General features: G+C 36.5%; 1 protein-coding gene across 1 annotated transcript; it reads left to right on the top strand.

Annotated features, from left to right (window-relative positions):
• The first annotated feature begins 14,136 nt into the window (after window positions 1-14,136).
• LOC103936196 (probable glutathione S-transferase) lies at window positions 14,137-17,083 on the top strand. Its single transcript, XM_009346041.3, has 2 exons — window positions 14,137-14,587; window positions 16,400-17,083. The coding sequence occupies exons 1-2, from the start codon at window positions 14,267-14,269 to the stop codon at window positions 16,742-16,744; spliced, it is 666 nt and encodes a 221-aa protein (XP_009344316.2). The 5' UTR covers window positions 14,137-14,266; the 3' UTR covers window positions 16,745-17,083.
• Window positions 17,084-17,327: the final 244 nt, after the last annotated feature.

Raw genomic sequence — 17,327 nt, 5'->3', positions numbered from 1 at the left:
CTAATTTCCTATTCCACTTAGAATAGGAATTATAATATGTAAATGACATGTAAGCCAACCCTATATCTATAAATAGGGTGCGGCAAGGCTGTTTTTCAGCAGAGAGAAAACAGCCAAACAGCACAGAGAAAACAGCCAAACAGCAGAGAGAAAACAGCCAAACAGCACAGAGGGAAAACAGCCAAACAGCAGAGAGTTTTGAGATTAGTTCTAGGGTTTGCATAAGTTCTGTAATCTCTATTATTAATCAAAGAAGTGGTGATTTCTCTACCTAGGGAAATCACAACTGGACGTTGGCATAAGTTCTGCCGAACCAGTATAATTCTTGTGTGTTTCTAAGTTTTCTATATTTGCTAATTTAGTCTATTGTCGTTGTTTACATCAAAGAACAAGGTCCAGCGTGCGGGTTTTTTTTTTTTCAACAATTGGTATCAAGAGCTAGGATCAAGGTGTTCTACGATGTTAAAAGGGAAGATGAATGCGGATCAAGGACCTGCGTTAAAACCCTTTGACGGCAAGGATGACTTCACGGACTGGCAAAGGATGATGAAGAACGTACTGATACAGCAGGATTTGGATGATGCACTTGATGGTAAGAAGCCGGAAAGCATGACAGAAGCAGCATGGAATAAGGTTCTCAAGAAGGCCAAGAGTTCCATCGAGATCCATCTCACAAGATCAATTCGGTCACACATCACCGAAAAGATGTCTGCCCAGGAAGCATGGGAAAAATTGGAGAATGTTTATATGGGCAAAACCGTGTCCAATAAACTTTTTCTAAAGGATGAACTATTCGGGCTTCGACTAGAAGAAGGAGGTGATATTGAAGATCACGTATGTAGGTTCCAGAATTGCATAGCTAATCTTCAGAAAGTCGAAGAAACTTACAAAGATGATGATATGGCTATCATCCTGCTAAGGTCTCTACCTTCGTCTTTCAAGCACTTTCGAACAACTCTAATGTTTGGAAAAGAGTCCTTGAAGCTTGAAGACGTAATTCAAGCTCTTCAGTCATATGTTAAACTAGATGATATAACTGAAAGCTCTCAAGGCCTTTATGCCAAAGGCAAGGAGAGGGGGCTGGAAAAGACAAGGGAAGAGAAAACTGGCAACAGAGGTAGGTCAAAATCCAAGAAGAAAAAGGAAAAGAAGGAAGGTTGCTTCGAATGTGGTTCAGCCGATCATTGGAAGAGGAACTGCAAGATTTGGAAAGAAAAGAAAGCCAAGTTGGAAGGAAGCTCAGGTTCCGCTAGTGCAGTCACCGAACATGAGAGTGACGGGGAACTTCTTTCGGTAACATCGGGCTCCAAGGCTTTCAATTGGATTTTGGATACTGGATGCACGTTTCATATGTGTGCAGTAAAAGAATGGTTCGATACTTACAAAGAAGTCAGCAGCGGGGAAGTCTTAATGGGGGATGATTCTTTATGTCCTGTAAGAGGAATCGGCACTGTTCGAATCAGAATGTTCGATGGGATGATACGAGCTTTGGGGAACGTCAGGTATGTCCCTAGACTAAGAAAGAATTTGATTTCCTTGGGTACTTTAGATGAGGCCGATTATGGGTACAAGTCTAAAAAAGGAAGACTTAGGGTAACCAAAGGATCGCTAGTGGTAATGCGGGGTGACCTACAACCCAATAAGTTGTATAAGTTAATTGGGACCACTATAGTCGGGGGAGCAGCTGTTTCTGTAAATCAAAGTATAGAAGACAAGACTGAACTATGGCATCATAGGCTCGGGCACATAAGCCAGAAGGGATTGGAAGAATTACACAAGCAAGGCCTGTTGGAAGGCGTGTCAGCTTGCAAACTGGACTTTTGTGAATACTATGTTCTTGGGAAGCAAAGAAAGGTATCATTCGCAAGTAGCAGTGCAGATAGCCGAAGTAAGGAGCAACTCAGCTATATTCACTCAGATGTTTGGGGTCCTGCTCCAACTAAATCAAATGGTGGAGCCAGGTATTTTGTTACTTTCATGGATGATTTTTCTAGGAAGGTTTGGATTTATTTCATGAAGCAGAAATCCGAGGTTTTTGCAAAGTTCAAGGAATGGAAAACAGAAACCGAGAATCAAACTGGAAGAAAGATCAAGTATCTGAGAAGTGACAATGGAGGTGAATATACAAGTAATGAGTTCACCGATTACTGCAAGCAGGAAGGCATCATAAGGCACTTCACAGTAAAGAAGAATCCCCAACAAAATGGAGCTGCTGAGAAGATGAACCGAACTCTCATGGAGAGAGAAAGGAGCATGCGATTTCATGCAGGATTGCCTGATAGTTTTTGGGCAGAGGCTGTTAATCATGCAAGTTATTTGATTAACAGATCACCATCTACAATTCTCGGTTTTAAGAGTGCAGAAGAGGTATGGTCTGAGAAGCCGGTGGATTATTCCAAGCTCAGGGTGTTCGGCTGTAGTGCTTATGCACATATTCCAAGTGATGAAAGGTCCAAGCTAAAACTGAAGTCTATACTTTGCATATTCCTAGGTTTTGAGAAATGAGTGAAGGGTTTCAAGCTTTGGGATTTCAACAACAGGAAAAAGGTTGTCAATCGAGATGTTGTCTTTGATGAGACAACCATGCCTCTGAATAAGGTCGAGAGCAGTAGGGAGAAGAAGGATGATGCTGGAATTGAAGCAACAAAGATTCCGTTAATCAGTTCAGATGAAGAAGAAGCTCAGGTGGAGCAAATTGAGCAAGAGGCCGAATCTGATGGTTTTGAGGAAGAAGAAGAGCATCAGCATCATTCACCAGTTAGGAATCAGGTGGAGCAAGAAACAGGACAGATTGAAGGTACTCCAATCCGCCAGATATCCTAAAGGAGTCAAACTCCACCCAACAATCCACCTGCATTCCAAAGATGCATAGCACTGGACAAACCTAAGCGGAACAAGAAGAAACTTGACAGGTTTGGGTTTGACCAAAACGAAGTTAATTATGCTCTTAACATTAGTCAAGGAGATCCGACTACTTATCGAGAAGCTATAGCAAGTGATGAGCGAGATAGTTGGATAAGTGCTATGACAGAGGAAATGGAGTCTATTTACAAGAACTCTGTTTGGGAGTTGGTTCCTAAACCCAAAGACAGAAAGCTAGTTGGATGCAAGTGGGTGATAGGAGCATATTTATGCGCCTTAGTTAGCTAGTTCTTATGCATTTTTGTTATGTTTTCTTCCTTAAAGTAGTCTTTTAAGCTACTTTCATGTGTTTTCAGGTTTAAAGGACATATTACATGAAATGATGCAATTGGGAGCTTTTGGAGCAAAACTGAGCTGGAATGTGGTGTATGCAAATGGAGCACGAGGAATGAACGAGGTTGAAGGTCAAAGGAGCTTAAGAAATGAAGAAATGAAAGTGAAGAGCAAGGAAGTCGGAATTGGTAACCAAAGTTTCTAAAGTTGGAAGTTTCTATTCTTGGAGGTTTCCATTGTCGTGAGTTTCTATTCTTGGCTTTGGGCTTTTAGATGACCTAAACCCTAACCTTAGCCCATTTTAGAGCCATTGCCGTGGGCTTTAGCCCAAGTCCTTTCCCTTGCCATGCAAGGGGGGGCATTTTAGGCCCAAATCCATGCATTAAGCCCTTCACCCTAATTGGCCCAAATCCATGCATTAAGCCCTTCACCCTAATTGGCCCAAATCCATGCATTAAGCCCTTCACCCTAATTCTTCCTCCTAATTAGTGCATCCCACCATTCCATTCCATAATTTCCATTAGTGCATCCCACCATTCCATTCCATAATTTCCATTAGTGCATCCCACCATTCCATTCACACTTAAATGCCCATTATCCCATTTTTTTTAGCTTTTAATTCCACACCATCCCATTATCCTTTACATCCACTAAACCATGCATCCACATTCACCTAAATAAACCCTAAATTACATCCACTAAACCATCCATCCACCATAATTCCCACCATCCACACCTTTTCCCATCCACCAAATACCTTAAACAAACATCCATTAACACCCATTCTCTTCCTATAAATACCCATTCATTCCATTCACCAAATCATCTCATTTTCCATTGTAATACACAAACACTTCCCCTTCTCCATCTTCTCCATTTCCACTCCATTCCACACTTCCATCCCATCAACCAACCTATCCTTAAACCTTGTGCTACAACAACGAGGAAGAGAAGAGTGCCTAAACGTTCATACAATTCAAGTTTGAGTTGTTGGAATGTTTAGGTGTTTCTTTGATTTCAAAGTTTCATTTTAATTCTCTTTGTTTTGTACGTATAAGGAATGGAAGAGAAGAGTGCTTAAACGTTCATACAATTCAAGTTTTGAGTTGTTGGAATGTTTAGGTGTTTCTTTGATTTCAAAGTTATGAGGAACTAAACCCCCTTTAGCTAGGGGGTGATTCGAAACTATGTTTATGTTTGTAATATGATTTGATTACTTTTAATTACGTTTCATAAGTTGTGAATTCAATTTGTTTAACTATTTAATTGATAACCTATTTATGTATGTTTATTAAGAATGAACGCTTAATTTTCATGCATGAATTTGACGCTAGAATATAAGTGAGTTTCACGTAATAGTTATGAACTTATATTCACAAGTAGTGGAGGTTACTTATAAACAATCGTGTTAAACATATTCTTGGCATAAGTTTCATGCAATCATAGTAACGAATGCCTCGTCAACACTTATAGTTTTCATGATGCTTAATTATTCTTGCTTGTATCTCTATTATGCAATTCATGTAGGGAACTTGTGAGGAATGCTTTGGATTGTCGTATGCAATCATCCAATTCATTAATTTAAGGAAAACTTGACGGTTAATTTAAGCGGACCTAATTAACCCGGGGCGTTGAGAATTCATGGTTTATTGAAAAGCAATTAGACATCGTTTTGTATGCAAGTATAACATATGTGGAGATGAACCCCTTAGCTAGCTTCCCATCCATTCATTTCCGTCAAATCCATATTTACAATTTGTTTTATTTCCAAGTTTCCATTTTTAGTTTAAAGTCGTCCAAATCCAATCCCCCTTTACTTTATTGTTCAATTTAGTTAGAAATCAATTTAGTTTGTGTTTTTAAAGCATTTTGAGTCTTTTGGTTTGTCTTAGTGTTTTAACGTTTAGTTTCACATTCTTTGAGTCTAGTTTAGTGTTTTATCTTGTTTTTACGTTTTTGAGTCAGTTTCCAAGGTTTTAGCAATCCCTCCTAATCCCCGGTCCAGAACGATCCCTACTTACATACTTACTACAATTGACGAAAAGAGGGTTTAATTTGTGCGCGTATAATTCTCGCATCAGTGGGTATTTAGGAAAAAGGAAGGACTACATGAACAAGATGCCGTGAGATTCAAAGCAAGGCTCGTGGCTAAGGGGTACTCGCAAAAGGAAGGGGTGGATTATGATGAGATCTTTTCACCTGTAGTCAAGCATACTTCTATCCGATTGCTTTTAGCAATGGCAGCTCAGCATGACATGGAGATTGAGCAGATGGATGTGAAGACAACGTTTCTTCATGGGGATTTAGAGGAGACGATATTCATGGCTCAACCAGAAGGGTTTGTTGAATATGGGAAAGAAAACCTAGTATGTCAGCTAAGGAAGTCCCTGTATGGCCTGAAACAGTCTCCAAGACAGTGGTACAAGAGGTTTGATTCATTCATGCTGAAAATTAATTTTAGAAGGTGTTTGTATGACTGTTGTGTGTACTATCATGTGTTCCAAGATGGGATGATCATATTGCTATTGCTATACGTGGATGACATGTTAATTGCTTGTCAAGACAAGTCTAGAATTCAAGACTTGAAAAGGGTGTTGAGCGAGGAGTTCGACATGAAGTATCTAGGTGCCGCACAGAAGATCCTTGGCATGGAAATTCAGAGAGATAGGACCGCTGGAAAGATTTGGATATCACAAGCCAAGTATATTCAGAAGGTTCTTGAGAAGTTCAACATGCAAAAAGCAAAGGTAGTTTCGACTCCTTTGGCAGCTCACTTCAGGTTAAGTGAACAACAGTGTCCTACGTCCGAGGAAGAGCAACAAGAAATGAAGAAGGTGCCTTATGCTAATGTCGTGGGCTGCCTCATGTATGCAATGGTATGCACACGTCCTGACATAGCTCAAGCAATCAGTGTCGTTTCCAGATACATAGCAAATCCAGGAAAGCAACATTGGGATGTAGTCAAGTGGATTTTGCGTTATTTGAAGGGTTCTTGGCGACAAAGGATTATGTTTGAGAAGCAAAAGGAAAATGCAGGGGTGTTAGGATATGTGGACGCCGATTATGCAGGGGACCTGGACAAGAGAAGGTCAACTTCTGGTTATGTGTTTACATGCGCAGGAGGACCAATCAGTTGGAGGGCACTACTGCAACCAATTACAGCCTTATCAACCACAGAGGCTGAGTATATTGCATTGGCCGAAGCTGGAAAGGAAGCAATTTGGCTTAGTGGCTTGGTAAGTCAAATGGGAATCACTCAAGATTGTGTGAAGCTTAAGTGTGATAGTCAAAGTGCCATTCACTTGGCAAAGAATCAGGTTTTTTCTGGAAGATCAAAGCACATTGAAGCAAGGTATCACAGAATCAGAGATTGGGTGGAGTCTAAGGAAATTTGGATTGAAAAAGTTCATACGGATGACAATGCCGCATATTTCCTTACAAAGATAGTGCCGGCCAAGAAGTTCAAGCATTGTTTGAACTTGATCAATCTCGTTGATTGATTAAAGTGGAGCACCTCCTCACCTGAGGTGCAATGAGGCAAGAAGGAGGTTGCCAAGGTGAAGACTCTTGAAGTTTTCCAGAGCTACTTCAAGAAGGTTCAAAGATACTCTGGGGTGCAAACGATCAAGACTTGGTTTGACTCACCAAGGTGGAGATTGTTAGTTTTTGGCTCGTCAAATTTGTGTCCTTTTCTGTTTAGGATTGTTTTAGGGAAAGGGTGCACCAATTCTTCTCCTAAAAGGGCTAGGAAAGAATCTTAGTTTCCTGATTCAATTTAGATTAGAAATCCTAGAAGTCTATTTGGAATTGGAAAGGAAGTCTAATTTCCTATTCCACTTAGAATAGGAATTATAATATGTAAAGGACATGTAAGCCAACCCTATATCTATAAATAGGGTGCGGCAAGGCTGTTTTTCAGCAGAGAGAAAACAGCCAAACAGCACAGAGAAAACAGCCAAACAGCAGAGAGAAAACAGCCAAACAGCACAGAGGGAAAACAGCCAAACAGCAGAGAGTTTTGAGATTAGTTCTAGGGTTTGCATAAGTTCTGTAATCTCTATTATTAATCAAAGAAGTGGTGATTTCTCTACCTAGGGAAATCACAACTGGACGTAGGCATAAGTTCTGCCGAACCAGTATAATTCTTATGTGTTTCTAAGTTTTCTATATTTGCTAGTTTAGTCTATTGTCGTTGGTTACATCAAAGAACAAGGTCCAGTGTGCGGGTTTTTTTTTTTCAACACCATTTTCACTAGGCCAATTTGTGAAGACTCGATCATCAAATTACAAGAATAATAGCCACAGTAACAGTAATTACTACCGGTATATCAGTAATAAATTGGTCAGTAAAAGTAGTCAAGTTTGAAACGAACGAATTGGTTGTGGGGGTAAAGGTGAAAATTCATTGGAGTCTGTATAAATAGGTAGTGCAGCAGCAGCAGTTTTGGCAGAGATGTGATTTTGTGAGGGACCTTTCTGTGAATTTAAATGTATATGAATCGGAGTTATACCATAAAGATTTATATTTTAATTCCAAAAGCAAAAATGAATGATTTTTTTTTTTCAACGACAAAAAATGAAGATTTATAATTTAGTTTTCTGAAGCTTGGATTGTTGTCGAGTCAGTAAACTCAATTCGTGTATCTTCATTCAATTTATGGAAACTTATCTTGTATATCTGTATTGTTTTTCACTTGCTTTGAGAGTTGTAACCGTCCATACTGCACGTGAGCCGTATAATTAATGTTGATGTGTGTCTATTAGTCTTACGGTGTGTCAACTCATTGTATTTGTTATTCATGCATCACACAAATGTCGTGAACATAGTATATTATCACATGCTAATACAAGTACCATACACCATTTCTTTTGCACCCTATAGTCTCTATCTCACTTTCCTATTTGCTAGAAGAACCACTCTAAGCCAGTTTTTTTTTCCTCTACAATTGGCCTGTAATGAGTTTTTAAATTAATGAAAGAAAAATCTGATATCAGCCCGTATGCAAAGAGTCCATTTTTCGAAGTACTTTGTCAGAATAAAAACCGGTTTTGCAGCCGGCCGTTTGTGTTTAGAGAAAAAAAAAATTGGTTTTTGATCATTGGTTTTCTTGAATTAAGTAAAAATCAATTATAAAAATGCACCTTGTAACTTTCATAATTGATTGCTGTTCAAAAATTATTTCATCATACATAAATTCTACATGATTGAGTTAGAATTCTGCAAAGTTTGAGGATATGGTGATTGACGGACGCGTTACTATCGTGCCACTCCCACTCAAGGATTGGAGAGACCGAGTAGCAAAGGCGTAGAGACAAAACTGCTTTCTTGCTATGAGTCTAGTAAGATCAGTTTTGTAAATCTTTTGAATTCATTTGTCTTAGTACTGTTTGTCCTAGCTTAGGAACTTGAAGATTTTTTCAGGATTTTACCTCATTAAATCCTACATGTGTAAAATAGTTTGGTATGTGACGTGCACGTGGAAGTTAAATTGAAAATTAAATTTGAACTGGACTTTTAATTTGTCACCAGGATCATCCTAGAACTTTCAGTCAGAAATTGTTGGTTATCAGGAATTAGGTTTTGCAGACCTGTACCATCGACATCTAGACTGATCCAATGGTGAATTAATATGCATTTGTCAAATTTCCTTGCTGGATCATATGATCCTCTTGTATTCTGCATTATTTACTTATTTTCTATCTTGTGTTCAAGGTTTTAAAATACATTAGTCACTAGTCGGACGGTGAGTTAAAATCTAGAGCCTAGGCGAATTTAAGCAAATATATTATATTTCGTGTAAATAAATGTTTGTTTATATTTAAAATATAATAATTTCATTATAAACTACAAAATAAAATGACATATATATTATGAAGTATTGAAACAAAATGAAAACATGAGGAACAAACATATAATGTGTGTTCATTTAAGTATTCAACAAGTCTCTTATAATTTATTGAAAATAATAAAATGCAAATGAAAGTTATATATTTTCTATCTAAGCAAATCGCAACCTAGACTGATGTCTAGACAGGTCTGAGCGGGCTAGGTGGGCACCTTAACAAGTCTAGACTTTTTTTTTTAATTTTCAAGCGCCTAGACATTAATTGAAACGATGACCATTCGCCTAACGCCTAAGTGAATCCTAGATGGCGATTTTTAGAATGGTGCTTGTGTTATACAATTCAACAATATTTAACCAACTAGTACTGATCTCACATCTTGAGATAACATGCAAAATTATTCATTTACCAAAAAATAAAATAAAAATCATGCACAGTATTTGCCTCCTGCCAGTTGGTTAATTAGTGCAAATGGTTCATACCTACCACCAAGTCAAATTCCTGGTTGTTTGTGTTAATTTAGCATGGCTACTAGCAGAAGGTTTCCTTCCCATGTTGAAGAGTGCAATCCCCTGGGCAGAAACTTGAAAGAGTTAACAAGATGTTGCTCTTTGATGGAAATTAGAAGGGAAATGTAGTTTGGTTAAGCAGTTCATCACTTTTAATCAAAATATTTGGGGCATTATAGCATCAGGAAATGATAATGTTAATGGTGCGCTTACAATGATAATATTAATGAGAAACACTAAGAGACTCGAATATTGCCATTTGAACAACTCTTTTTTCCTTGTTTTGTTGAAGGAGCATTGCTCAAGCCTATTAGCTTCAGCAGCACCTGTACCACCAAAGGGAAGTTGAGGAATTACACACACAAAATGCAAGCATGTCCCCCGTTCCGTTTTAGATTATATTAGTAAACATGCCGGGATTTGAATGCACCAGCATTAACTACATGAATAAAGAGTAATACTATTCATACCATGTTTTTTTACCACATTTTCATGTCACCTTAGGTGGCATTTGATGTGAACAGCCACATCATTTGAATTAATCAAATTTTTTAATTTAGTTCATTATTTAATAAACTAATAATTAAAAAAAAACTAGTTAATTAAATGATGATTATGGTATACGATGAGTCTTTCTCCTTCCTTTCCTTGAGTTTTGCAAATTTTTCAAATGATGTGGCTGTTCACATCAAATGCCACCTAAGGTGGTATAGAAATGTGGTATAAAAACATTGTATGAATAGCATTACTCCATGAATAAGACACATTTAACCTGAAAAAAATTCAACATAATAATGAACTAACAAAAGGGATAGATGAGTAAACGGTGTCGGTAAGATAAGCAGTTTGGCTTTTATATACATTCAACCGAGCTGATTACAAAAGATGTGGTTGCAAAAAATGCTTTGTTTCCCTAAGCAACATGCATTTTACACATATATTGCCCTTGAAGTTAAGTTGGCAAAATATATGTCCTACAAGCCAGCCACCTGTTTTAGCAGTTAAACAAAAAAACATAAAAAGTGTTTTGTTCTTGTTTCAGTAGCTAAGCAACTAAGTAGAAGAATGTTTGTTCAAGTTGATGCAATTAGAGTTCTCCTTGTACATCAACACTAAGCAAAATTAACTGGGTTAGTTTGTGGATATGCAACCCAAAATTAACACTAATAAAAATAGCACTTGAATCAAATGCATTAGCAAAAGCAAATGTTAAACATGAGAAAAATTACATGGAAAAGAAAACAATGTTAAATATCCTAGGTGCTCCATTTAAAATTATTCTTTATTTCTATATATTTATACTACCAGTTATCAGCACAAATATTTCATTTCCTTGCAACTACCAGAACTACATATAAAACATACTTGATAGAGCATGTAATTGCTTTAACTACATCTTTATTAAAAAATTCATTGGGTGGGAAATGCAGTGTTGCAATGGAAACATGAAGACCGAATATAGGAGTGTGAATTAAGTGTGCCATATGCTATATCAATGTCAACATTTCATTTTTACTTAAAATAGCCCAAAAGATTATATACTAATACAGAACTCACCAAACCACTTACCCTAACAAAAAAATGTAATAAACCTGTGTCAATATGTAGCCAAAGGGAGACATAAACTACAAATCAACAGTGACTAAAAACAAAATCTCAGAGACCAAACATGCACAAACATGCAGCCCTAAAAACAGAATCCACAATTGTAATGTAATATCCAATCATAGGTCAAGAATCAAATTAACCCAGCCCTGTGTATAGAAAAATTGAACAAATTTAGACATTCATATGTATGTATATTCCAGTAAAAAAGATTGAAATGCACTGAACCCTAAATTGCAAAACTACATCAGACTGATTGAAGAAGAGAAACAGAGAGGGAGACGGAGAAAACCCTAAAAACAGAACCCTTTCGCAACCTAATACAAAATCAAGCCAACAAAATCCATTTCAATTTGCAAAACAAATCGAAAAAGAATAATGAAAACCTAAACGAGTTGCAGAGGAACCGATGGGTTTATGCATCAGCAACATGAACTGAAGATGAGAATTAGAAGGGGAAGAAAAAAACGACATACCTTCCCGACGCCACCTCAACCCCTCACGTTGTCCCCATCACCTCGATCCGATCGAATCATAGAGGCTCGGCCCGATCGAAACGAAGCACAGCCTCTCTCCCCCCTTTCCCACTCATGAAATCGAAGATCCCCACACCTCCATCTCCCTCTCTCTTTGTCGCTCTGTCTCCCTCTCCCTCTGTCTCTCCATATCGTATAAATGTTGAGAAATATTCATGCAAATCGGTTCTAAACATAGGCCATTAGGCTCGTCTTTAAAAATTAAGCAAACCAACCGTTAATTTTCAGAAAAACAAATAAAATGCATTAAATGATTAAAAAAAAAAAAAGACACAATCCATTTATTTTTAGTGTAATGTTAGGGGATTAATTTTTTAAACTAAATTTCAGAGAAATTTTTCAATATGACAATAATACGATTTAGAACACCAAGTATCATAATACATTTAGTTAAAAAAATGCACAAAAGGTAGAAAAATGAACAGGAGAGAGGAAATGTTTGTGGCAGCATGTGGAAAAAGAAAAGGAAATAAAAAATAAAATAAAATAAAAGTTTTTTGAAACTGTTAAAATGTGGAAAAAATAATTAAAAAATGAAAAGTTTTTGAAATGTTGAAATGTGGAAAGAGAAAAGAAAAAAATAATAAAAAAAAAAGAAAAAGTATGTCTCCTACCCTTTTTCATCAATTGACAGAAGGGAGAAAAAATGTACAAAATGTGGAAGAAAACGACAACAGGTGGAAAAAATGGACGGTAGAAAAAGAAAAACAATAATAATAAAAAAAAGATTTTTTTTTTTTTGAAATATTGAATTGTGGAAAAAGAAAAAAAAATTAATTAATAAATAAATAAAAAGTGCGTCTCCAACCCTTTTTCATCAATGACAGAAAGAAGAAAAAATGCACAAAAGCAGAGGGCACAGAGACCCAGTGAATAAACTGAATTTTTTGCATGCTTTACTTTAATTTTATTAAAAAAATTAACTTTTAACACTGTGATCTCAATTATTCAAATTTTGAATATGCCACTGTTGACTAACAATAACTCATCGCATATTTCAAACATTATTTATTTAAATAGTGTTGCTTGTTACCATCAAATAAAGTTTATGGTTGAAAAAAAAAAGAAAATTAATGAAAATGTTTTGAAATTTTTAAGTTTTAATAAAATTTACAAAAATGTGTTGTAAGTGAATAGTATCATAATTGACTTTTTGATGTAAAAATATGATTTTTTATTAAAATGAACAGTACCAAAATTTTTTTGTTAAAATTCCATTAAAAAAAACAAAACAAATAATGCATGCATGACTTTGTCGTGCTTTTCACATAAAGCTGTAGACTCTGCAAAAACAAATAATGCATCCATTACCTATAAATGGATGTGTAATCATGTTTAGACTCTACGAATGAATTCCTATCAAAAGTAATCCTCTCGAATTATCAATAGAAGGTAATCTTTCTAGAAAGTAAACCATAGAAAGTAATCCTCTAGAATTATCCATAAAAGAAAGAATTCATTTTCAAAGATGTGGTCTCAAATTTCACCAAGAAAAAGAAAGAAAATGTGGTCTCAAAATATGCATGAAAATATCGAGAGAGGATATTTTTCAGATCTTCTTTGTGAGAGTTTTGTAAATATTCTAATTATATCTGTTTATTGTATATTATGTGATTAATTTTCATTAAATACTATTTATATTTAATTTTAAATAAAAAAATTATAATAATTTTTTATTGTATGATATATGATGAAGTGATATAATTAAATAATCAATAGAATCCTCCTATAAGCAAGCGAGAATACTCTCTCGAAAATATCTAACTTCCACCAGCAAAAGTAATGGCATGCATGCCACGTCACACCCTCCAAAAATCAGCCACATCCTTATTGCCACGTATGTGTATGTGTGTGTGTATAGAATTTGAATCATTTCCTCAGCTAAAGAAGAAGATCCTCCTGATCTATTATCGTAAGTCGTTGAATTTTTATCCAACGGTTATAAACAGGATGATTCATTTAAAGTTATAATAATTGTAACTGTTGAATAAAATCTGACGATCCACGATGATAGATTAGAAGGATTCTCTCCATTAGCTCAAGAGGGAGGATCCAAATCCGTGTATATAGGTATCGTTTGGTACGCAGATAGGATGGGACGGAACGGAACGGAGCGGAAGCAAAGATGCCCTCGGATGGAAACAAGGAGGAAGAAGAACGAGACGAAGAGGTTATAATTTTGTGTTCCACGGATGTGGAACGAGTCGTTCCAGGGGGTGAGGTGGAACGAAAATTCACCTAAAACTCGTCCCGTGTAACAGCTCGTTCCACCCGTTTTAGGCACACCAAACGTGGGACGGAACGCCTTATCCCACTCTGATCCGTCCCGTCTCACGTACCAAACGGTACCATATATCTTACCGATCCTCTTCGGTTTCTTTTAATAAGAAACTTGAAAAATCGTGAATTATATATGTTTATGGTAAAATTTTCGGATTTCTTACAAACAAGTTCCAGAATCGAGATTCCATATATATATATATCCTTTTCTGCTCGTGTGAATATCTATCTGGAATATTTTAGCATCAAGCAAAACACTATAGCCTACAGCTAGAAATAGTTGTGTGTGTGTCAAAAATGGCGGATGAGGTTGTTCTTCTGGACTACCGGGCAAGCATGTTTGGCATGAGGCCCAGAGTAGCGCTGGCGGAGAAGGGCGTCAAGTATGAGTACAGAGAGGAGGACTTGAGGAATAAGATTAAGAGCCAGCTGCTTCTGCAGATGAACCCGGTTCACAAGAAGATCCCGGTTCTCATTCATAACGGTAAGCCGGTCTGCGAGTCACTCATCATTGTGCAATATATTGATGAGGTTTGGAGGGATAAAGCTCCTTTGCTTCCCTCTGAGCCTTACCAGAAAGCTCACTCAAGGTTCTGGGCTGATTTCATTGACAAGAAGGTAACTTAAATTGTCTGAGTTGTTTCTTGTCCTAATTAATTGTTTGTTTTTTAGGTTCATGTTAGGATGTGATTTGGGGTTTTCATGATTTTCATTAAAATTTGATATATATGCGGTAGAGCTCACATTCTTTTCTTTTGGATGAATAGTCAGTTGAGGTACAATCTTCAAGTCTGTATTCTTAGATTATTTTCAACCGAGGGTTAGCCAGAGAGCTCGTTTTAGTTTTTCGGTCTTTCAAGATATTAATATTTTAATAAACAGTAAAGGATCATATTTGTCTCTATTTTCAACCGATGGTCAAATGGCTATAGGGCTCGTTTTAGCCCTATCATAAGAAATCATCTCCAACCAAGGGGTAAAAGGTCATAGAGCCAAATATAATTTATTAGTTAAAAACTACAACTTAAATTCAAATCCAACGGCTAAGTGATGTCAACTAGCCGTTGGATTTGAAATTTTTTTTACTATAAATAGGGTGGATATTGAGCTATAATTCACGCAACTTTGAATTCAATCTTTCAATTCAAGTTTCCAATGAATTCTAACTTTGGATCCTCTTCAGATTTCAACTCGGGGTTCTCATTCAATTCCAAATTGGAAGCAAATGAGATGAGAAGATAAGGAGTATAATGAAATAGAAGTTATAAGAAAAAAATATAATTTAAAAAAAATATGAAACAAATTTTGTGAAATAGAAGTTATAGAAAACAATAAAATTTAAAATAAAATGAAACAAATTCTGGAATTTAAAAAAAATATGAAACAAATTTTGTAAAATAAAAGTTATAGGAAAAATTTTAGCTTAATTTTGTGAAATAGAAGTTATAGGAAAAAATTCAAATGCAACGGCTAGCTGAAGTCAGCTAGCCGTTGCATTTAAATTTTAGCTTAAGCATTTATGTCAGTTATAACCGACATGATTAATGCATTTTTTGGCTAGCCTTGCAACCTTTTAGTCTTTTCAGATTCCGTGGGGCCCTCTTAGATTCCACGAGCCCTTTGTCCTAGTCCTTGGTTAGAGACGATTTTCGGTTCTCTAGATCCTTCAGTTGAAGATGGCCTTAGCATAAATAGTTTTACATGAGGCGCAAAATACAAATTTTTATAGTCTATGTGGAGGCATTATTCTAAAAATTCTCATCTAATGTCGTCTAGCTCACCTAGGCGTTAGACCGTTAGCCATCGTTCTGATTAGTTTCTTGATGCTAGGCGGTTGCTTATCGTCCTAATTAATTCTTAAGCATTTTAAAATTAATAAAAAATACATAGACTCGTTTAAATAAATTGGATCATTCTTCATATTACCAATTGATTTTACGATGGAATTTCAATTTTTTTCATGATAACAAAGCATGGTCCTCGCAAGAAGCTAAACGGTTACACACGTTTCACGTTATCCTGTTGTATTGTTTACGTGTTAAGTTTATAAATTTACCACACGTAAAGTGTTGTAAAGAGCTTGTTGAGAATGAATTCCACGTCGATGAAAAACCTTGAATGAGCTTATAAATAAATTGGGCTAATTTCTATATTTTCAATTAGTTTTACGGTAGAATTCCGACTTTCTTTACAAATCTCTCTTGCATGCCTCGTTAATTTTCATGAACAGCTTTTGTGATCTCTGCTATTTTGTGATCCATTTCTTGCTACGTAAGTTCAATCATTGGAACTTACAAAACCCTATCCAAAATAGCCGCGGGAATTAGAAAAGAAGTCAAAATTTAATTAATCCACTGAATTCAAAATTTAATTAATCCCACAGAACTCGCTATAGCAATGATCTGATGCAATCTTGTCTTAAAATTGCAGCTATATGATGCTTGCTCGAAGATATGGTCCACAAAGGGAGAGGAACGAGAGGCAGCAAAAAAGGACTTCATCGAAATCCTGAAGCAGTTGGAGGGACAGCTTGGAGACGAGCCATATTTTGAGGGTGAGAAATTTGGGTTCTTGGACATTGCTCTCATCACGTTCTACTGCTGGTTCCATGCATTTGAGACCTGTGGAAAATTCAGCATCGAGGCCGAGTGTCCCAAGCTCATTGCATGGGCCAAGAGGCGCATGCAGAGGGAGAGTGTTTCCAGATCTCTTGCTGACGAAAAGAAGGTCTATGAGCTTGTTCTTGGCGTGCAGAAGATGCTTGGTGTGGAATAGAGGGAGAGATATCAATAGGCTGCTGGCTAGAACGTCAGAGTCCTAGAGTGAAGTGTGAATCTGTGTCTTGTTTAATTTCCTTCCTTTACGTATCCTGTTTTAGTTTCTAGTGAGATATATATTATGGTGAGACACTTTGATGCGTCTTTGGAATCTTGTGTGAGGAGAGTATAGATGCATGGCTGCGTCCGGTTTAATTTGTTTAATTTCTTTCCTTTATATATCTTGTTTTAGTTTGTAGTGAGATTTTATGGTGAGATACTTTGATGTGTATTTGGAATCTTGTGTGAGAAATGTAGATCCATGCGATTAGCATGATAGCGAAATAGAACTTTGATGCGTCTCGCCATATTATAAAGTTTTTCTTTTTGTTTTTACTTGGAAGACATTTTTCTTCCATGTCTTGCCAGTTGCATGGCGTTGGAGACCACTTGTTATTTTTTTTGGAGCTTTGAGATTTAAGCATAAGGAACACTGAGGCATTTCAGTCTTTTTCTGATCATCATTGTGTGATTCATCAATGTTAAGCATCGAGTGTCGTGTGTCATTTGTAACCACGATTGTCTATTGATACAATTGTTAA

This window comes from the organism of the source record quoted next, unplaced genomic scaffold (assembly GCF_019419815.1).
Source record: "Pyrus x bretschneideri cultivar Hongxiangsu unplaced genomic scaffold, Pyrus_bretschneideri_v1 Contig7, whole genome shotgun sequence".
Taxonomy (NCBI): Eukaryota; Viridiplantae; Streptophyta; class Magnoliopsida; order Rosales; family Rosaceae; genus Pyrus; species Pyrus x bretschneideri.
This window is presented reverse-complemented; position numbering and strand designations above follow the sequence as displayed.

What these genes read in the sequence shown, in the direction of transcription:
- LOC103936196 (XM_009346041.3), top strand. Translation starts at nt 14,267, where the DNA reads ATGGCGGATGAGGTTGTTCTTCTGGACTACCGGGCAAGCATGTTTGGC. An exon ending in CTGATTTCATTGACAAGAAG is followed by an intron (nt 14,588 to 16,399) that starts GTAACTTAAATT and finishes TTAAAATTGCAG; the next exon opens with CTATATGATGCTTGCTCGAA.